Raw genomic sequence first — 22,794 nt, forward strand, 5'->3', positions numbered from 1 at the left:
AGTGAAAGACTTTTCTCCTGAGCCACACTCGAACCCACAGCTGGATCCTCTGCCCATGGAGGCTTCACCGAGTGGGGCAGAGCAGCTATGCTAGCTTTCTGACAAGTGTGTTGTTATTGCTTGCCAGGAGGAAAAGGGACAAGGCTGTGGGGTAGGAGTGGGGGAGACATGGCCAAACACTGGATTGGCTTTGCAACATGCCAGCCTCAATGTCACCTTGCTGCTCTCCCTCCCGATAAGCAACTGGCTACCCAAGAAGCTACCATAGCAGTTCTGTCCTACCTGTTGAGCCACACTTCATTTATTTCCATTGCTTGCTCGATGGAAGAATTATTGCCAGTGTGGAAACGCTGGCTCCTTCGGCCTGAAGTGAGATCCGCACTGCACCCCATAGTCACCTTTGACTGGACTTAACCGTCCAGGGGTCAGTTACCTTTTTACCCTACCTAGTTAGTGTGAAATGGAACTAGCATCACATACCAGCTGCCATAGCCATACATCTGCATTCTTTCCTCCCTCTTTGGTTATTCCTGGTCCAAAAATTATAACCTGGGCAACAAACCAAGAAAATGCAATGTGTTACTATGAGAAACATTTGTGTCAATGTAAAATTATTTAACGGAAATTGTTAGAAGATGCATTAACCTTGCCAAAATCTTTGTACAGTGGTACTTCGGGTTACAGACGCTTCAGGTTACAGACTCCGCTAACCCAGAAATAGTACCTCGGATTAAGAACTATGCTTCAGGATGAGAACAGAAATTGTGCTCTGGTGGCACGGTGGCAGCAGGAGGCCCCATTAATGAAAGCACGTCTCAGGTTAAGAACAGTTTCAGGTTAAGAACTGACCTCCAGAACGAATTAAGTTCTTAACCCGAGGTACCACTGTATACCAGAATGTAAAAACAAAATGTAACAATCACATCTACACATTTCTCTCTCTTTCCACCTCTATGGCCTTTGCTCCTGTACTCTTCTGATCCTCCCACTAATAGCTTTGTGCTTTTTATCCATAGCACACACCACTCTTGGGACAGATAGTGCATTTTGCTTTCTCCAGAGGCTTGCACTTGAACTTAATGAGGATATTTTTTGGACTTCAAACAGCTGTGATTCCTCATTTATTTTTCTCTTCTTGTTCCTCCTAATCCCTGTTTAGAAGTTAGGGGCAGATTCCAATGGTTAACCTCGCTGGCACTGGTCTTTGCAGCAATGCTCTGCACATCTTGTTCCAGCTCCTAGAGACTATGGAGACTATGGGCACCAGTCCCAATGCTACCATTTCCACACAAATTGGGAGAGTAGGATTGGCCCAGTGGTAAAGCTCAACCTTTCAATCAGAAAGTTGTTGAATCCTTGGCACCTCCAGCTAAGAGGATTTCAGAGAGCACCATGAGAAAGACTCTTGCCTGACACTTTGGTGAGCGGCTTCTAGTTGCAGTAGAACAGTGCTGAATTAGGCTGGCCAAAGATTTGACTCACTATAAATCAATGAAAGAAGGGAAGATATTAAATGCCAAGAAGTTAGCACCCATCCCTGGCAGCAGAGGGAGAATAATCCCAGACCAAGTCGAAAGTGAGTTAGTCCATTTTAATGTGTTCTGACTGCTTGCCTCTTCAAGGGAGTTTGGCTTCCTAGAGGGGCCAGCCAAGCTTCACTCAGCACTTCCTGATAGCAGGTACCTGTGCCTGACTTTACCATCAGGGGATTAAAAGGAACATTGCCTTATGCTCTCTTCCAGATTGGGTGAATGCTAAAGTGAAAATGGTGGAAGCCTTGATGTGAAGCTGACAGAACATACGAGGGAGTGCATTGTGTGCATCACATTCTGTGTTGCAAAAAGACTAAGGGCATCTATACTGGGCAACAGAGTGTTGGGACAAGTTGTGAGACATGCTGTGACAAGTTTGCTAGGCACCTGGAGGATAAAACCACTCATCTCCATATTGAGTTGACTACTACCATTATTACAGATCCAGGTTGTGCTGTCTGACACAATGCCTTGCCTGGTCTATTATTCCTCTTCCTCGGTAGAAATTCCATTTCATTTCTTTAAACCAAAGCCACCTTCCACATTGGGCAAAGTTACGATGCTTGAAACCGTTTGGGTGATAAATGGCCTTCTGTGCGCCTCTGAAATCTCCTCTTATTCCTTGGCTCTGCTTTATCCTAACACCCTCACTGGGCCCTGTAATTGTCATCACAGACTCTTCTTTGTATACCTCCTCCACAGGTTGTTTGGAAAGTGGCAATGTGAGAATGGGACTTTTCAGTGATGACTCCTGGTTTCAAATGTTCTCCCCAGGGAGGTTTGCCTGGAGCCATTCTTATCTATTTTTAGGGGCCAAGCAAAATGATTTTGGTCCTTAGTTTGAAGGGCTTTGGGTTTTTGTGGGGCAGGATCTGTAATACCTGTTATGTCTGCATAGCTGTGTCTTGGGGGTTTTATTGGTTGTTCGTTACACTTGGTTTTAGTGATTTATTGTTTTTGTAAGTTGATTTTGGTCACTTTTGTGAGGAAAGCAACATCATAATCAATAGAAGATGCATACATGTGGGGGATTTTTCTGACACTGTAAACCAGCTCAAATCAGACTTGATTAATAGAGGTATAGTAGTAATTAATAAACAACAACAACAACAACAATTATTATTATTATTATTATTATTATTATTATTATTATTATTATTATTGTATCCCACCCATCTGGCTGGGTTTCCCCAGCCACTCTGGATGGCTTCCAACAAATAAAAAAGCATAATAAAACATCAAACATTAAAAACTTCCCGAAGCAGGGCTGCCTTCAGATGTCTTCTAAAAGTTCTAGAGTTATTTATGTCCTTGACATATGATTGGAGGGCGTTCCACATGGAGAGAGCCACTAGAAGGCCCTCTGCATGGCTCCCTGTAACCTCACTTCTTGCAGCGAGAGAACCACCAGAAGGCCCTCAGAGGAGGACCTCAGTGTCTGAGCTGAACAATGGGGTTGAGATGCTCCTTCAAGGCCATTTAGGACTTTAAAGGTCAGCACTAACACTTTGGATTAGTTATATAAATATATATTTTTATTTATGTTTAATGTTAACTGAAAAGGCACATCTAACGTCACTTGTTTGGTCTCTTGATTACTAAATCAGTGTTCGAAGGAAGTGTTGGTGTAAATCACTTTGTGTATTAGCAAGAATCTGTATAGCTCCCTAGAGCTATACTGTTGGGTATACAACTGCTATAGAGTTTCTCCTAGTTCAGGGTTTGGGAACCTGCAGTCTTCCAGACATGGCTTGACTACAACTGCCTTCATCTACTTGGTGTCCAACAGAGATTGGGCAGAGATTACTCATCCTTGTCCAAGGCCAATAGAAGAGAGAGAGAATTGACATCTTCAGGCTAGAGTATCCTTGAGGGACAGTGCATATCATTTATTCTCTGCCCCTAAATAAGATATTAAAAACAAAATAAAAAAAATTCCTTCAGTAGCACCTTAAAGACCAACTAAGTTTTTATTTTGGTATGAGCTTTCGTGTGCATGCACACTTCTTCAGATACACTGGAAACAGAAGTGTCAGACCCTTATATATATACAGAGGGTGGTGGGGGTGGGTGGGGTGGGTGGGAATGGGTGATGGGCTGATGGGAGTGGTAAACCTGTGGATGGCTGTTAACGGCTGCTGATGGCTGCAATTAGTCCTGGGGGGGGGGGAAGCAAGGGCTGAGGCGCTAAAGAAAGCTTGATCATGCATAATGAGATAAGAATCCAATGTCTCTATTCATCCCAGGTGGCTCCATGGTTTTAAGCTTGGTAATGAGTTCCAATTCAGCAACTTCTCTTTCCAGTCTGTTCCTGAAATTTCTCTGTAATAAAACAGCTGCTTTGAGATCTTGTATAGAATGTCCTGGGAGATTGAAGTGTTCTCCTACTTGTGCATGCACACAAAAGCTCATACCAAAATAAAAACTTAGTTGGTCTTTAAGGTGCTACTGAAGGAATTTTTTTATTTTGCTTCGACTCAGACTGTCACAGTGGCCGGAGCGGGCTACTTCAGAGTAACGACTCTACGCAGCTCTGCATTTTATTCTTTTATTGGTGCTGCGTATTTACAGTGCTGAAGTCATTGCTATATACACGGAGCCATGTGTTCAGTCGGGTTCAGAACCTCCGAATGGCTTTTGGCGCGTCTTTCTCCAACACAAAAGCTTTGGCAGACCCATCCTCTTTCCCCTCCTCTTTCTGCGTAATTTCGGAGTTGGGGGGATGGGTCTCCCCCCCTTATTTGCCCCTTCCTGTCCCACCTGGGACCCTGGCTCCTCTACCTTGCCTGAGCCTCGGACACGACTTCCTGCTTCCCCACTGGAATCGGAACTCTCTCTGCTTTCCCCTGTGCTCGGGGATGGGCTTGAACTCAGGAGGGGAGGGACTTCGCGATATCCCCTGTCCCTCACATCCACCCCCCTCCCAAGCTCTCCTTCTCCCCTCCCCAGGTCCCCCCCAGGTGTCGGTGACGACTGGAAGCCTAAGAACTCAGTACTTTCCGAGCCCGTTGATGTGAACACCTCCCCCCAGTCCTGCGAGCCCCCCCCTTCCGCCTGGGAGGACGGGAATCCTAAAAAGTCCGTGGCGTCAGAGCTGGTGGGGGTAAAAATGTTCTGCCAATCTGCTTCTTCCTCTGACTGGGTGGATCTCGGTGACGCCCATACCTCGTCCTCTGGTTCCTCAAACTCCGCTTCCCAGCGCCATGGTGAACTGCTCTCCCGTGCTTCCTCCCCCTCCCCTCCCTTTCCATGTGCCAGGGCTTGGGTCTGTGGGGAAAGAGGGCGTGAAATTCTTCTACCAGGAATTCCTCCTGTATCTGAGTGGCTGGGACCCATTCATTCTGTGACGGTGGAGCATCCTCCCATGCCATGAGGTACTCCAGGCCCCCCACCCCTCTCCGTGAATCAAGGATGGCCGTGGCCTCATTGAGTTGCTCCCTGCCTTCCCTCTCCCCCCCTCCCTCGGGGGTTTGTTCGCTGTCTCGGAGCCTGCTGCTTTCCCTGTACGGCGACAGCAGCGATCTATGAAACACTGGATGCACCCTCATGTCCTCTGGCAGTGCCAGCCTGTATGCCACCGGGTTTACCTGCTGCGTGACCGTGAAAGGGCCCAACCTTCTGGGTGCCAGCTTCTTGCACCTCCCTCTGGTGGGAAGGCCCTCCGAGGACAACCAAACCTTGTCCCCCACCCTGATGACCTCCCCCGGTCGCCTGTGGCGATCTGCCCCCTTTTTGTACGCTTCCTTGGCCCTCTCCAAGTGTTCTCTGAGCTGCTGGTGCACCGTCTCCAGCTCCTCTGCCCAATCCTCTGCCTGCGGGCCCTCCTCCTCCTCCTCCCCCTCCCTCTCCGGGAAAGATCTGAGGTCGCGCCCGTAGTTGGCCTTAAAGGGCGACACCCCTGTGGAGACGTGCACCGCATTGTTGTAGGCAAATTCTGCCAGTGGCAGGCGATCCACCCAGTCCGTTTGCCTCTGGCTGACGTAGCATCTCAGGTACTGCTGCAGAATGGCGTTGACCCTCTCTGCCTGTCCATTGGTCTGCGGGTGCCGAGCCGTCGACAAGCTAACCTCCACCTGCAGGAGGTTCATGAGCCGCCTCCAGAACCTGGAAACAAATTGGCGGCCTCTATCCGAAATAACCCTTAAAGGTAATCCGTGCAATCTGAATACGTGGTCAACAAACAGTTTGGCTGTCTCTTCTGCAGAGACCGCCCTGGCACACGGTATAAAATGGCACATTTTGGACATAAGGTCCACCACCACCAACACTGCGGTCTTGCCCCTGGACGACGGCAGGTCTGTGATGAAGTCCATTGACACTACTTCCCACGGCCTGTGCGGGGTGGCTAATGGCTCCAGCAACCCTGCTGGTGCTGCTCTGACCACCTTTGCTCGTTGGCAGGTGTCACAGCCCCGTACATAGTCTCTAACATCTTCCCGCACCCCTGGCCACCAGAAGTGTCTCATGACTAGGTGAGCGGTTTTGTCCCTTCCAAAATGACCCGCCGTTGGGTTGTCGTGCATCTGCTTGAGGACCTTACGTCTAAGCTGGGTGGTGGGCAGGTACAGTGCACCCTTGTAGAAAAGCAGTCCCCTGCGGTCTGTGAAGTCTTTTGCCTGCTCCCTCCCCCCTCTCAGTTCTCTGAAGATGCGGGTGGCAAATTCATCAGCTGCTGTCAGTGCTGTGAGTTCTGCCTCGCTCACCACTGCTGCTCCGCAGGACCATGCTGATGGGGGGAAAATGTGCCTGGGTGCTGGTGGCAACTCCTCCTCCATGTACTCTGGCTTGCGGGATAGGGCATCCGCCCTGACATTCTGCTCCCCCGGGATGTAGTGGATGGAGAAGTTGAAGTTCGAGAAGAACTCTGCCCACCGTATCTGCCGCTGGTTGAGCACCCTGGCAGTTCTCCAGAACTCCAGGTTCTTGTGGTCTGTGCACACCTGGATGGGGTGCTTGGCGCCCACCAGGAAGTGTCGCCAGTGCTGGAACGCAGCGTGGATCGCGAGAAGTTCCCTATCAAACACTGTGTAGTTGCGTTCTGGCTGGGTCAGCTTCCTGGAGAAGAAGGCACAGGGTCTCCACTCTCTGTTGGCGTCCAGTTACAACAGAATCGCTCCCAAAGCCTTGTCTGAAGCATCTGTCTCCAGGCGTAGGGGCGCATCCTGCACCACGTGGAACAGGTGCTGGTCTGAAGCGAACACCCTCTTGAGGCTTTCGAACGCTGCTTGCGCCTCCGGTGTCCACCGGAACTTCTGCTTGCCTCTCAGGCAGTCGGTGATAGGAGCCGTGACACGAGAGAAGTTCTTGATGAACTTCCTGTAGAAGTTAGCGAAGCCTAGTAGGCGTTGGGCATCTTTGCGCGTCCTGTGGCTGTGCCAGTCCAGGATGGCCTGCACCTTGTCCTTGTCCATCGCCAGCCCCTTGTCTGACAGCTTCTAGCCTAGGAAGTCCACCTCTTTGGTGTGAAACTTGCACTTCTCCAGCTTCACATACAGGTGGTTCTCCTTCAGGCGCTGCAACACCTCCCTGACATCCTTCACATGCTGCACTGGGTCATTGGAATAGATAAGGATGTCATCTAGGAAGACCAAGCAGTTCTTGAAGAGGAGGGACCCCAGGACGTGGTGCATGAAGGCCTGGAAGCATGCTGAGCCCCCTTGCAACCCGAAGGGCATCACCAGATATTCAAAAGAGCCCAGAGGCGTGAACATCGTGGTTTTCCACTCATCGCCTTCCCGGATCCTGATCAAGGTCTAGCTTGGTGAAAATCTTGCCCCTGCGTGCCGCTGTCAGGAGATCATCCACTCTGGGCATGGGGAAAGCCACTGGCTCTGTCACTGAATTCAGTCGTCTGAAATCCACCACAAGACGGCGCTGTTGCGTGTCTTTCTTGTCCACCCAGAAGACTGGGCTGCCCCCTGCTGCCTTGCTTTCTCTGATGAACCCCCGCTTGAGGTTCTTGTCGATAAAAGCGCGCAGATCCTCCAGTTCCTGATCTGACATGGCGTACAGCTTGGCTGGGGGTATAGTTGCCCCTGGCACCAGGTTGATCTGGCAGTCGAAAGGCCTGTGTGGGGGTAGGTGGTCGGACTCCGCTTCGCTGAAGACCTCCTGCAGGTCCCAGTACGGCTTGGGTATCGCCTCACCCCCTTTGACGTGCATGGTGGCCACCGTGGCTATTGGAGGCCCCTCCCCTGGTTGGTGCTGCATGCAATGTTCCAGACAAAAGTCCGACCCAAACGTGATGCATCTCTGGTGCCAACTGATGGAGGGGTCGTGGCGCGCCAGCCAGCTCATGCCCAAGACGATGGGGGGGTCTGAGATGGTGGTGACGTTGAATGCCAGTGTCTCAGAGTGCCTTCCCACCGTCATTCTCATGGGGGGGGTTTGATGAGTGATGGCCCCTCCCAGCAGCTCCCTGCCGTCAATGGTGGCTACGTGCAAGGGAAAGTCCAGCTGCAGAAGCTGTATTTGGTGCTCTTCTGCAAAGTTTCTCGAGAAGAAGTTGGCAGATGCACCACTGTCAATTAAGGCGAGGACTGTCAGGGGATAGCCATTTGGGAGCGTTAACGTCACTTCTAGAACCACTCCTGCTCTGGGAGGGGTGGGCTGGCTCTGCTCCGCGCTGTGCGGGTGGGCGGGCTGGGGCTGTTGTCTGCTGACTGCGCCTGGCTGCTGCCCCTTGTCTCCTGCAACCAGGCTTTCCCGTTTCCCTGCTGTGGTGCTGCGTCAGAGGGGGAGGGCACAATCGTTCCCGCCTTTCCTTGCCACTCTCTGCGATGTGGGCAGTCTCTGACGAGATGCTGGGGGGAGTTGCAGAGAAAGCAATTCCCGCCCCTTCCCTCCTTGCGTCTTGTCGCCGCTAGGGTTTGAAAAGCCCGCGCGCGCGCGCTATCAATTTGCATGGGTTCCTGGTCCTGGCTGGTCCCAGGCGTGGCTTGGAAGGGTTGTTGGGGGAGTGGCTTCTCCTGCGACCGTGGGAACCAAGCCCGCTTTGCGCGCGTTGCTTGCTTGTCGTTCCACCGGGATTCCTGTCTCACCCCCACCACCAGAGCCGCTTTGCTCAGCTGATCCATATTACTGGGCTTTGGACCTCTCGAGAGCTCATCTTTCACATCCTCATTCAACCCCAGGTAGAACGCCGCTTCCATCGGAGGCGAGTGCAGTTCCCACCCCAGTCTGTGCACTAGCATGGTGAATCTCGCCCAATATTCGCGAACTGTCATTGTTCTTTGCCTTAAATTATGCAGTTCCTCCTTGGTCTGGTCCATATGACTATCGGACGCATACATCGTTTTTAAAGCCTCTAGAAATAGTTTGACATTCTTCATGCAAGGATTTTTTGTCGCGATTAACGGTCTTAGCCACTCCCTGGCTGCCCCTGTAAGGTGTTCCACAATAAACGCTACCCTGTGCTCATCATCAGGGAACTCATCATGGTGCAGCTCAAGAGCATACACGATCTCAGTCTCAAAGCCATGATATTCCCTCGGGTCTCCATTGAACTTGCTTACTAGGGTCCCCGCTCTCTTTCCCGGCAGCACTTGGAGTTGGGGGGCCCCTCCCGCCTTGTTTTTCTCGGCATCCAGCTTGTTTTGGAGCTCTACCGCCACCGCCCTTAATTGCTGCTCTTTTTCCTGAAGCGCTCTCACCTGTTCTGCAAGTTGTAGCCGGTCCTCCTGGACCTTCTTGGTTTCTTCTTTAGCTGCCTTTAATTCCCCCTGTGCCTGCAGCGCCAGTTGCTGCAGGTCCTGTTGGGCTTTCTCCGCGATCTGCCGCCATTTCTCCGCCTCTGACGCACTCATCCCGGCAACTCCAAAGTAGCCCAAAAAAAGATTCGGAGGTTGCTGTCACAGTGGCCGGAGCGGGCTACTTCAGAGTAACGACTCTACGCAGCTCTGCATTTTATTCTTTTATTGGTGCTGCGTATTTACAGTGCTGAAGTCATTGCTATATACACGGAGCCATGTGTTCAGTCGGGTTCAGAACCTCCGAATGGCTTTTGGCGCGTCTTTCTCCAACACAAAAGCTTTGGCAGACCCATCCTCTTTCCCCTCCTCTTTCTGCGTAATTCCGGAGTTGGGGGGATGGGTCTCTCCCCCTTATTTGCCCCTTCCTGTCCCACCTGGGACCCTGGCTCCTCTACCTTGCCTGAGCCTCGGACACGACTTCCTGCTTCCCCACTGGAATCGGAACTCTCTCTGCTTTCCCCTGTGCTCGGGGATGGGCTTGAACTCAGGAGGGGAGGGACTTCGCGATATCCCCTGTCCCTCACACAGACCAACACGGCTACCTACCTATATTAAAAACACTTCTCAACAGGAGGCTGCCTGTTCACTTGAAAAAATAATTCACCCAACTCCTCCTTTTCAAAGTACTCAAGGTTTTTTTACCTCAGTTTCAGAGCTGTCTCCAAAAAGTCTGGTGGATTTCTTCTGATCTATCTCTTCACGATGATCGTTGAGCCAGCCTTGAAAGGAAAAAGGATCCATGACCTTGGCTTTGTTTAACGGGAAAGGCGTTTCTTTCAAAAGTTCATCTAAAAACAAAGAAAATCTAGAGGTAGTATATATATGATAGCTTTAGAAGTGGTGACACGTGTTTGCCCATCAGAAAGCTTATTGCAAGAACATACAATATTGTCATATTAATGCTTGGTGTTTCAGAAGATTCAAACATGCGGGTAGAAAAGGACAAGGGCCAAATTTCAAATTATCTAACAGTCCACAACAGCTCCATTGCTTCTCCTGCCCTTCACCAGCTTCTTTAAACCTGCCACCCATTAGGTCTTTCAACTCCTCCTTTGTCATAAATACAGACAACATTAAGCAGACTCGTTTACTGCCACTACTCATTACCTCCCTACTGTGCGCTCAAATGCCTTCTAGGGGTTCTCTTGGCCAATATGGAACAAAACTGATTACGCAGCACTTCAGAATTTAATACCCTGCATTTCCTGATTGTTTTGAAACCGCCTGAAACACTCTCTGCCCTTTCAAATCCCGTTCTGAGGTTCACAGTTTTGCACCCTGTGAAATTAACTTCAGTCTCTTAACTAAATGCAAAGGTGAAATCTTCTCCCACACTCCCATTTTCTTCTCCAAAAGCCACGGGGTACTCTCTCAAAATATGTCTCTGGGGTGCTTTTTCAGTAATGGTCCAAATAAGATGCAGAAAAAGGCAACGTCTCTCTGTGGTATCCCAAGTAGTAATGAAGGACATTAGGTAAGCATCAGTAGTATAGTCAGCCAGGGGTGGGGTAGTGCGATTGTGTTCATTTGGCCTACTTTAGAACCTTCCTGTATCCTGTATAATTGTTTTTGCAGATCAGGTTTAGATCATAGCTGCCAACTTACCCCTTTTTTACAGGGATTTTCCCTTATGCTGAATAGGCTTCCTCGCGAGAAAAGCGAAAACTTGGCAGCTATGGTTTAGATGTGAAAAAGTGTACGGCACTGGGAATAGCAAAGACATGGCATCAAAATTTATAGTTAAAAAAACCCCAAACAGATAAGAAACTTGTTAAAACCGTGCAGATCTCTGGCAAGAAAGTGCTATTCCTGGTAATTGGCCTCCAAAGTCTTTTAATTTTAAAAACCCTCAGACCAATACTTTATGCATGGTGGAGCAGCACAAGCTGGGCAGCTTCTTTCCAGCACCTGCCTTCCCAATGCCGAGAGTCACTCTTAGTTCTGGGGAAGGAAGAGGCTTAGCAGAGGTAGTCCAGTGCTCCTGCCACCATGTTTGCACCACACTGAACTCCCTACCCTGTGTCTCACCTTTAAGGAATGCTCAGTGTTGGGAATACAGGTGAGCATGTTGCATATTTAACAGATTAATTGTGCTGCAGAAAGCATGTTGGGGAGACCACATGTTCAGGAAACAATGAAGAAACACAGAAATATCTTTTGCTTAGCTTTAATTACAAAAACAAAAACTCCTCTTACATTAAATACTGGCCTTGGTCCAGTATACCTGAAGGAGCGTCTCCACCCCCATCGTTCTGCCCGGACACTGAGGTCCAGCGCCGAGGGCCTTCTGGTGGTTCCCTCATTGCGAGAAGCCAAGTTGCAGGGAACCAGGCAGAGGGCCTTCTTGGTAGTGGCACCCGCCCTGTGGAACGCCCTCCCATCAGATGTCAAAGAGAAAAACAGCTACCAGACTTTTAGAGGACTTCTGAAGGCAGCCCTGTTTAGGGAAGCTTTTAATGTTTAATGGATTATTGTATGGGTGGGGTATAAATAATAAATTATTATTATTATTATTATTATTATTATTATTATTATTATTATATTATATCTATAAGTATGACCCATTCACCAAGGTACTGAGAGAGGTACATGCTGCTCTTTATACAGTATACTATACCCAATTGCTGACATAGCTTAATCAACACAACTTAACAGGTTCAATAATGAACCTTAATACAGTATTTAAAGAAACCATTCAACAGAGGAATGTTGCCCTGCCTAGCCCCCCCCCCCCCCCCCGGGATGGCTGCTGAATCTAGTGATGTTTTATAGGTAGAGATGGAGAAGAAATTCAGTTTAGTGAGGACTTGCAATGCATTACCTAACTGGAAGTTCCTGAAACAACAGGCAAATCTTTAAGATTTGCACTTCTCTACATTTTACGATGCAGTTCCCCAACGAAATGATGCATACAAAAATGTGTATATTAAAGTCTGCATCAAACTGCAAATGTTCCTGAAAACAACATATAAAATACAAAATTGCATTGCCAAAAAAAGTGCATGCCAGGCAAAATTGCAGATAAAAGGAGGAAATTTCACTAAAATGCTGATGAATTTTTATGGGATTTTTTATTTAAAAAATCACATACTGATACAGACATGTGAAATGACTTGAAAATGGGAAACTGAAACCAAAATGGGCAGATTCACCCACCCTTATTCCAGCGACTTGTCATGTACATTAACATGCTTGAACAACAAGGATGACTTCACTTAACTAAATGAACAATTGATGCAGAAAACAGGTCACAAAGATGATGGTTTTCTTCTTGTAACAACCAGCTATTTTTCTTGCATTTCCCTCCTACCTTTCATTCAAGGCTGCCCAGAGCAGCTTTTTTTTTAAAAAAAAAGTTTTTATGAAACAAATTTAACAAAACATACCATCAATCAATATAGCCAATTACATTTTTTACCCTCTCCTCTCCTCCCCTCCCCTCCCATCCCATCCCATCCCACCCTCCCGAGACTTCCCTCAGCCCGCCCGTTTGCTTACACATGTTATTCTCTGCATGTTATAAAATTGTACATATCTTTGCCTTATCTGTACTTATCTGTTCTACTAATAAATTGTGGATGTTTATTCCAAACCTGCCAAGGAGCACAAGTCCTTTTGTGGTCTTTTAAAATAGTTTGTGAAAAGCTCCCATTCTTCCTTAAAGTCACGGTTGTCATTCTCTCGTAATTTATATGTTAACTACTATGAATGGAAGGCATGCATGACACAAGGTAACTTCTACTAGATCTTTAAAGAAGGTGAAGGAATCTGTGTGTCACTCCCATTTTGGTGGCAGCCAAATGATTACCACTAGTTCTAGTGTAGCACCCAGTTAGGGGTGAACCAGGAATGGGGGGGGGCCTCATAGCTTTCCAGATGTTTTGCTGAACTACAACTCACATCATCCCTGACCTTGCTGGTTGGGGGCTGATGGGAACCAGAGGAAAACATAATATGGGAGGCTCACAGCTTCTCCATCCCTGGGATAAGGTAAAGGTAAAGGGACCCCTGACAATTAGGTCCAGTCGTGAGCGACTCTGGGGTTACGGCGCTCATCTCGCGTTATTGGCCAAGGGAGCCGGCGTACAGCTTCCAGGTCATGTGGCCATCATGACAAAGGCACTTCTGGCGAACTAGAGCAGCACACGGAAACGCTGTTTACCTTCCCGCTGTAGCGGTACCTATTTATCTACTTGCACTTTGACGTGCTTTCAAACTGCTAGGTTTATCCCTGGGATAAACCACTGTAAAACTCAGCGGCTATTGTTAAAATGCAATTATAGCATTTGCCGTTTTTTAATCTACTCTGTCTGTTGTGTCAAGCTTAAGAGACAAACCGGCTCTTCAAGCAGTCTAGCTTCTTTGTAACTAGAAGTAAACACAAGTGGTTTTTGTTATTGTTCATATAATAGAGAAGGAGGGAGAAATACTCTCATAAGCGTTTTTTTTTGGGGGGGGGATAAAAACCTTAGACACAGCACAATAGCTCCTCTTTTGCTTTGTAATACTTTTAACCATGGAAGCCGCCCGTGGGGCAGTGTGCAAACAATCATCCCTAAGAGCTCTCCTAATACTAATATTTCACCATGGGAACTGAACTGAACCACCGAGAACCTTTTCCACAAGTTTATTGAAGCTGTCAGAGGAAGCACAAACACTCCGGAGCAAAGTTTTCCTCTTTCTGGTGACAAGCTTTGTTAGAAAGCTATGTATTTTAATTTTTTTGAGATTCTGAAAAGCTCAGAGAAAGCTAGGCAGTAAATCCATCTCCCTGTTGTCGCTACCCTTTAATTCTGGCAGAGTCTCAGTTAAGAGAGAGAGAGAGAGGAGAAAGTGAACATTTCTCCTGCAGAAGTTATTTCATTTGGAGCACTGTTTAAAGGAAGACAGTGGTTCTGTACATACCATACATTTAAATCACATCCACCACCACCACCAAATCCTGGAAGCTGTTAAGGATGCTGAGATTGGGAATAGTAGCTCTGTGAGTAGTAAACTACAGTTCCCAGGATTCCCAAGGTGTGTGTGCTTTGAATGTGTCATGTGTACACAGCCAGTACAGCCAGTAATAATAGGGATTTTTTGTTTTTGCTTTTGCTGTTAATTAAGCTTTCCTTAAGTGATGCGGGTGGCGCTGTGGTCTAAACCACAGAGCCTAGGGCTTGCCGATCAGAAGGTCGGCAGTTTGAATCCCCGCGACGGGGTGAGCTCCCGTTGCTTGGTCCCAGCTCCTGCCAACCTAGCAGTTCGAAAGCACGTCAAAGTGCAAGTAGACAAATAGGTACCGCTCTGGCAGGAAGGTAAACGGCGTTTCCGTGCGCTGCTCTGGTTTCACCAGAAGCAACTTAGTCATGCTGGCCACATGACCCAGAAGCTGTACACCGGCTCCCTCAGCCAGTAAATCAAGATGAGCACCGCAACCCCAGAGTCGTCCACGACTGGATCTAATCATAGCTGCCAAGTTTTCCCTTTTCTCACGAGGAAGCCTATTCAGCATAAGGGAATTTCCCTTAAAAAAAGGGATAACTTGGCAGCTATGGATCTAATGGTCAGGGGTCCCTTTACCTTTACCTTTTAAAGTTTTCCTTAAGGGGGAAAAAACCCCACCCATATTATTGCTTGTTGAATAATTGCTTTGATTCTGAAATCAGTTTATATTACCTGGGTTGGGTTTTCCAGTCTGATACTGCCTTGAGCTGAAAAACCTGGAATGACAAATGTTAAAGGAGTAAAACTTTTCAGACTAATATAGGTAACCAAATTGTATGTCTGGGTGACATTACAAATACATGTTTGCTTTTCCACTCCCTCTGCGAGAAGTGAAGCAACAGGGAACTAGGCAGAGGGCCTTCTCGGTAGTGGCACCTGCCCTGTGGAAAGCCCTCCCTTAGATGTCAAGGAAATAAACAACTATTTGACTTTCAGAAGACATCTTCAGGGAGGTTTTTAATGGTTGATGTTTCATTGTGTTTTCAATCTTTTGTTGTGGCCACCCAGATAGTTAGATGAGCAGCATATAACAACAACAACAGCAGCAGCAGCAGCAACAACAACAACAACAACTTGGGCCCATTAATTTCAGTGGGTCAGCTCTGAATAAAAGTTATTTGAATACAACCCAGTGCAATAAAATGGAGAAGACTTACTCTTGGATTATTGGGATAAGTTGTGTGCCAAGGTCTTCACAGTAAAACCATCTCTCAAAAAGGACATTGGTTGATTCTCCAACGTAGTATCTGACAAAAGGGTGGGGGAGGAACTGCATTAAGTGGTTGTATCATATAGAATGAAAGACTGTGTTATTTTACTCTCTAAATGCGTTTCAAAATATTATGCACTGGTAAAAACAAATATATGTATATTTGATTTGAATTTATCTGCACTGGGTAGCACAATAAAATCCGGCATCACTGAGAATCTTGAAGTCCGATTTCAACTTAGATTGAACTTCAGTTCATTTTAAGAAGCTTAGATGTTAATTCAAATACAGTTAATTCAAATACATGGCAGCACAGTATTGTCTCTGCACTGATGGGCAGAAGATCTCCAGGATTTGAAGCTGAGCACATTTCCAGCCCAACCTAGAGATGCCAGGCCCTCTGTGTGCAAATATGTGCCGTCCCACTGATCTATGGCTCTTTCCTCAATATGTTATTTACTACACATTGCATAGTTGCTGACATCCATCTGTCTAGAGAGACAATGCAATGTGCTTCTAGGAGTGAAGTCAAACTGCTGCATTATCAGCACTGAAGTGAGCTCCCTGGAATGTCTGGGATGTTACAGGAGGGGTAGTACCTATGGGGGGGAAAAAGACACACATTGTGCTCCGTATGGACTAGTTTGTCCCACTTTGGTCTCCACCCTGCACCCAGATCTCACCTGTGACTCCTAGAAGCTACCAGCATGCAACCACACCAGCTAAACCAGGTGAGGGTAGCTGATGGTGTCTCAAACCCTCAGTGAGTTAGGGACTTCCCCCTGAATGATGAGTGTTTCCCCCTGAATGATGGTGTTTCCTGCTTGGCAGGGGGTTGGACTGGATAGCCCTTGTGGTCTCTTCCAACTCTATGATTCTATGAATGTGAAGACAGGCTCTGTTGGATTGAGCGACCAATGGAGGGTTCAGTGGTCAAGAAGGTGGTTTCTGCATGTGCTGTAGAAGGAAGTGAGGAGCAGATGGGGCTCGTCAACCTGGGAAGGTGGCCCATGAAGGAGAAGGAATACTCTGATCCTAAACCTTCGTTGCCTTGTGGGATATCTTTGGGAGAAGAAAATGCTAAGGAGTAAATGCTACACAAATCCAGAGTGGAGGCCCTAAGAGAGTTGGATGGCGCCTTGTACGCCTCCTTCTGGTAACTCCAGCAGCCAAGCTGGTGCCAAACATATAGCTCTGCTTTGCTTTGGACTACATCAGCGAGGCCAAAAGGGGGGTCTTATCATCTGGGCAGCCCAGGACCTCCATACACACTGCCCAGGTTTGCGCCCCGGGGAGGTTACATATTGCATAAGAACTGTATTTATACTACAGTATTTGTATACCTCTTTTTTGAACAAAAATCATTCTCAAAGTTGCTCAAAGTAATAGAATCAGAGTTTTAAGAAGATTATATTTCACCTGAGTCCATCGGTTTCAGTCCTTAATCTTTTTCTCTCAATAACCAATCCCACAGTATTTGCGAATCTCTGAGGGGAATGCGGTATCCTGGCTGGTAAGAGGAACATCTGCCCAGAAAAAAAAAGAAAGGAAGTTGAAACAGTTGCCCATAGTTCATGGCATGAGTGGGGAACCTCAGGCTTGGGGGCCAGATTCTGCTCTATCTGGTCCTCAGAATTCTCCTTTCAATGCCTTGTTTCACCCCCTGAATGTATTCTGGCTGGAATGTGTCCTTGAACTCTGATAATACCTCTTGCTTGTCTGGATGGAAGATACAGAGGTTGTATTGGAAAAATGTTGGAGGGCATACACATGATAAGGGGAGGACTCCAGGAGCACCCAGAGCTTGTTCTGTTTGCTTGTTTTTCTTTTCGTGCAAATGTTCCTATAGCTGAAGAGGTAAGCCACAAGCCAATGGGAAATGTGGCTTGTTTCTTCAGCAGAGAGAACTATGGCAAATACCCCCTTGCTTTATGTGCATATTTCCCCCATTAACCATTTACAAGCCTATGTTTACCTCTCCTTCTTTAATGTAGATATCCTTGTGTTTTCCATTCTCTATTATCTTCAGGCACATATCTCCTTCCAGCTGGTAGAACAACTACAGTGTAGGAGAGGGGAAAACTTAATTTAAAGCATGCATATCACAATACCATATGTACAGTCTGCAAGGGATTCATGTATATTGCAGGGCCCGCACAATCAGTTTTGGGAACCTGTTTACCGTGTTGAACTGTGAAAAATTCAGTATGAGGGAATATGCTGACATCTATTGGATACATGGAAAACTGCAGGCTACGAATGCTAAGATAGGCAAACTGGGTCCTCCAGATGTTTTGGGACTACAATTCCCATCATCCCCGACCATGGGTCCTGTTAGCTAGGGATCATGGGAGTTGTAGTCCCAAAACATCTGGAGGGCCGAGTGTGCCTATGCCTGGGCTAAGATGCTCGCTTTTTAAAAAAATAGTTTAATGATAATAGTCCCCTACTCCTCTATAGACCCAGCCAGAGTAGCCAATGATCAAGCATGATGGAAATAGTAGTCCAACAACATCTAGAGCAGGCATCCCCAAACTGCGGCCCTCCAGATGTTTTGGCCTACAACTCCCATGATCCCTAGCTAACTGGACCAGTGGTCGGGGAAGATGGGAATTGTAGTCCAAAACATCTGGAGGGCCGAAGTTTGGGGATGACTGATCTAGAGAGCATCACATCATAGATACTGCAAGCCTAAGTAAGGGCATTGTACCCAAATCACTAAATGAAAGACTTCCCAATGTGTTACCTCTTCTCCTTCTTCAATATGATAATCCTTCCTTTGGTTTGGCCCACCAACAAACATTACGTTGAGCTGATAATGGTGCCTGGAGGGTAATAAAAAGCCAATTTTTTTAACATAAACTTATGATAAATTAAGGCATAAAAGGATAAAAGAGTAAAGACTCCTCAAACCAGCATTTTTGTATGCAACCTTGCCTAATTGCACAATTTTGCATGCATGTCTTCCCTAATATAAAGCACATCCACATGCTATTTTCATTGGCAGGTGCACTTTTATACACTTTACTTGGTCAACAAACTACACTGCAAAATTTGGAGAAGTTCAGATTTCAAATGACATTCATGTATTGTTTCAAATAGTGTAAATTAGTTAGGTTCGCCTCTACATGAGAGATGAATCAAATTTCTCCCACATCCCTGCTTTCTAACATTCAGAGAGGGAGCTTGCAAAAGAATGAAGCCAGCGAGAGCTGAGTTGTACTTTATATTGTTCACCATCCCTCTCCCCAAGCACTGTGATTGGAAAGTGTTGAATGAGACTTGAGCTCTGGGTTGGGAGATATAGCTCCCAGTGGGCAAAGTCCAACTTCCCAAGCTGGCACCCACCTAATATGGTGTTTTAATTAATAATTGCAACACTCCCAATTCTCCTTCACGCGTTCCTTGTAAGGCTTAGTTTCCAGACCCTTGATCGTCTTGGTTGCCCTCCTCTGCACATGTTCCATTAAAAAAGCAACACAAACCCATTAACTTACATGAGCTTATTGCATACTGGAGGCAAGAAGGCAGCTCTGTTTTCTTCTACCCATTTCTTTACGTTCACAAGCATCTTCTCCATGACTCTTGATAGTGAAGTGCGCCGGAGGAAGGAAATGACTTTGCGTAGCTCAATAGATCATGCCAACTAAGTTTTGCACAACCCTCGTGAGCTGCTATACGTGGTTCTAAGCTACTTTGGAGCGGCAGTGTCTGCTCTAACTGTACCCCCTTTTCAATAGAATGCCAAATCTCTCTGCCTTTCAATCTTCCAAAGGTCTCTTTATTTAGCCAATGATCAACTTGTGCAGGGATAAAGTACACAGCAAGCTGCTTGCATGTTAAGACCTTTAAACCTCCTGCTTAAATAAATTCAGACAAGACTCAAATTTTGGTTAGATTTTTGGCAGAATATAGGCCACAACTTTATTGATTACAGCAAGTGAGTGGTTGCATAGGCTATGGTTTGACTAGCTCCCTGCACCCTTGCAGGTAGCGCTGACTCAGGGTTCCAGAATAGGTCAGCCTAGGGTGACACCCGAATAGGCAGAAAGCTGGGAACAGGCTATGTCCAGCACCCAGATGTCCCCCTGGACCCAGGCACGGGCACAACCGCCTCACAGGGTTGACCAAACCATTGAGTCCCTGGATTCCTTTAACAGAATACCCTTCACATAGGGATGGCGAGAGCGTTCCCGCCATCCCTATCACCTGAACCAGAGCCTATCCGCAACCTTACAAGTTGTGACGATTTGCTACGCAGCAGGCAAAACCCAAATGGCACCAGTCAATCAGCCAAGTGGGGAAAATTCCTGCCGTGCCCGTCCCAACGACAGACGACACATGACGGCATAGCAAGGTCAAGCGCACAAGCCCTAAAAGTAGGGAGAGGTGGACGGGTGTTCTGATGCATGCACCAAAAGAGGAAGCTCTGGGTCATGTGCATGGGTAAATATAGGTCCCTTGATATGTTTAGCCTGTGTCCCATTGGCCCGATTGAACCCTGCATCAAGGGACCTACCAATTGGGTGTTGTGGCTATCCAACCTTACCCACCCACAACACAGGGTTTGGTTGCCAGGTCTCACCACAACACCTCCCTCTTTAAGGGAGGACCCAATTTCCTTTTCAAAAGCTTGCACAGTCATGGTAAAAGTGATGTGCCAGCTGTCTGTCTGTCTGTCTGTCTGTCTCTCTCTCTCTCTCTGTCTCTCTCTGCCTCTCTCTGTGTGTGTTTTTTTCTGAAGGCTGCTCTGCAAACCAGTCCTGCTGAATCAGCCCGATAGTCCATTTGACCCAACATCCTTTTCTCATAGTGCCCAACCTGATGCCTCTGGGAAGCTCAACAGCAGAACCCAAACTGAACAGCAATTTCCCCACTTGTGATCCCCAGCAACTGGAATTCAGAGGCACACTGTCTCTGCCACTGGATGAAGAACATAGTTATGTTGTATTGTGATTTTTGCTAATTTTTGTTGGGAGCCACCCAGAGTAGCTGGGGCAACCCAGTCAGATGGGGGGCATATTATTATTATTATTATTATTATTATTATTATTATTATTATTATTATTGCTAGTAATCACTGATAGCTTTTTATCACCCTCTTTGTCCTCTATGTGTGACATGTGAGAGTGAGCATCTATCCTATGTGTAATATACAAATGCGACAACACAGATGACAATTTTCAAAATGCCACAGGACTCGTTATTTCTCTTTCTCCCCCCCCCTTGATTAACTCTTTGGAACTTTTACGTTGTCAAGGGAGATTGAATGCATGCAAGTTGCAACGTTTCGTTGGGCCTAATAAAGGTATGACCCAATTGTGGACTTTGGATTTATTATTTTTCTCAATATTCTCCTTTTCAGTATGCGTGAAGGAGCAGAATTAAAAACACAGCAAACCTAAATTCTTTAGCGGATCCTGAGACCCTCTGTTGGAAATCTGATGCAAAGTGAGGTGACATTTTCAACATCTTTGAGAAGATGTGAGCAGCCACGCAAGCTCAGGACACTTAGCCAAGTTAGCCTAGGGTTGCCCTCTTGTCTTCTAGCACTCTAACCCGTGCCTTTTTAAGTGCAGTGTGATCAGCAAACGCTCGCAAGTTACCATTCTTCTCTGCTTCTTCACTTGCAGATTTTTGTAGGTCAGACTTCTCTTTGTCTCTGCACGGGACAAAGTCAGGCTGAGTGTATCCCCTGCCCTGCTACTTTTATTTCCGGTCAGCTGGAAAATCTATCTGCAATGGCAGTCAGCCAGATCATGATGCTGGAAAGCTCCTTGTTGAAGGAAGCCACTCCCTTTTTTGCTTGCATCCAGCATCTGTTAATCAGAAGTATAAACTGCCTCTGAACATGGATATTCCATTCCTAGCTACTGCAATAAAGTTTCATTCATAAGTGCCATGGTACAGCTCTCATGTGGAATGGGCTGAATAGAGAGTGGGGAGGGGGGGACACAAGAGGGTCACACATTTTCATAAAATTTGCATTTGCATAAAATTTGCATCTTTCATCAAGTCTTTGAAGTTGATATTTTTCAAGTCCAATTCACTTGGGCTTTTGTTTTTATGATTTTTTTAGAATTGTTTTTTTCACTCATTGGTTGTCATCCTGGAGTCCTTTGGAAGGAAGAGTGCGATATACTAAATAAACAAGCAGATGCTGATACAGAAACAATCACTTTAATTTAAATCAAAATACAACCCAACTCAGTATAGTGGTAAAGACCTGTATTCCTGCTCAGTCTGTGTCCAGTGTTGATGCTCAGCTACAAGGTCCCTTCTCCCGCTTCTTGTGTCTGTTTTCAAACCTGATTACAGTGGTACCTCGGGTTACAGACGCTTCAGGTTACAGACACTTCAGGTTACAGACTCTGCTAACCCAGAAATAGTACCTCGGGTTAAGAACTTTGCTTTAGGATGAGAACAGAAATCATGCAGCGGCAGCGGGAGGCCCCATTAGCTAAAGTGGTACCTCATATTAAGAACAGTTTCAGGTTAAGAACGGACCTCCAGAATGAATTAAGTTCTTAACTCGAGGTTCCACTGTAGTGTTGAATTTTGCAACAGAGGAATAATAATAATAATAATAATAATAATAATAATAATAATAATAATAATAATAATTTATTTATACCCCGCCCATCTGGCTGTGTTTCGCCAGCCACTCTGGGCGGCTTCCAACAAAATATTAAAATACAATAATCTATTAAACATTAAAAGCTTCCCTAAACAGGGCTGCCTTCAGATGTCTTCTGAAAGTCTGGTAGTTGTTTTTTCTCTTTGACATCTGATGGGAGGGCGTTCCACAGGACAGGTGCCACTACCGAGAAGGGCCTCTGCCTGGTTCCTTGCAACTTGGCTTCTCGCAACGAGGGAACCGCCAGAAGGCCCTCAGCGCTGGACCTCAGTGTCCGGGCAGAACAATGGGGGGGGGGGAGATGCTCCTTTAGGTATACTGGACCAAGGCCATTTAGGGCTTTAAAGGTCAGCACCAACACTTTGAATTGTGCTCAGAAACGTACTGGGAGCCAATGTTGGTCTTTCAAGACTGGTGTTATGTGGTCTCGGCGGCCGCTCCCAGTCACCAGTCTAGCTGCCGCATTCTGGATTAGTTGCAGTTTCCAGATCACCTTCAAAGGTAGCCCCACATAGAGTGCATTGCAGTAGTCCAAGTGAAGAGATAACTAGAGCATGCACCATTCTGGCGAGACAGTCCACGGGCAGGTAGGGTCTCAGCCTGCGTACCAGATGGAGCTGATAGACAGCTGTCCTGGACACAGAATTGACCTGCACCTCCATGGACAGCTGTGAG

General features: G+C 46.8%; 1 protein-coding gene across 2 annotated transcripts in view; it reads right to left on the minus strand.

The window, feature by feature from the left end:
* HAAO (3-hydroxyanthranilate 3,4-dioxygenase) overlaps positions 1-19,241 on the minus strand; it is a 25,279-nt gene extending 6,038 nt beyond the window's left edge. For both annotated transcript variants that reach the window (XM_035111217.3, XM_060273041.2), the window contains exons 1-8: positions 18,980-19,241; positions 18,229-18,307; positions 17,458-17,541; positions 16,902-17,008; positions 15,430-15,519; positions 14,945-14,988; positions 9,926-10,071; positions 481-549 (exon numbers count right to left, since the gene is read on the minus strand). In XM_035111217.3, the coding sequence (XP_034967108.1) occupies positions 481-549; positions 9,926-10,071; positions 14,945-14,988; positions 15,430-15,519; positions 16,902-17,008; positions 17,458-17,541; positions 18,229-18,307; positions 18,980-19,062 (702 nt within the window). In that variant the 5' untranslated portion in view covers positions 19,063-19,241. The remainder of the gene's footprint in view (positions 1-480; positions 550-9,925; positions 10,072-14,944; positions 14,989-15,429; positions 15,520-16,901; positions 17,009-17,457; positions 17,542-18,228; positions 18,308-18,979) is intronic.
* Between the last annotated feature and the right edge of the window lie 3,553 nt (positions 19,242-22,794).

This window comes from Zootoca vivipara, chromosome 3 (assembly GCF_965207765.1).
Source record: "Zootoca vivipara chromosome 3, rZooViv2.hap1.1, whole genome shotgun sequence".
NCBI classification, from domain to species: domain Eukaryota; kingdom Metazoa; phylum Chordata; class Lepidosauria; order Squamata; family Lacertidae; genus Zootoca; species Zootoca vivipara.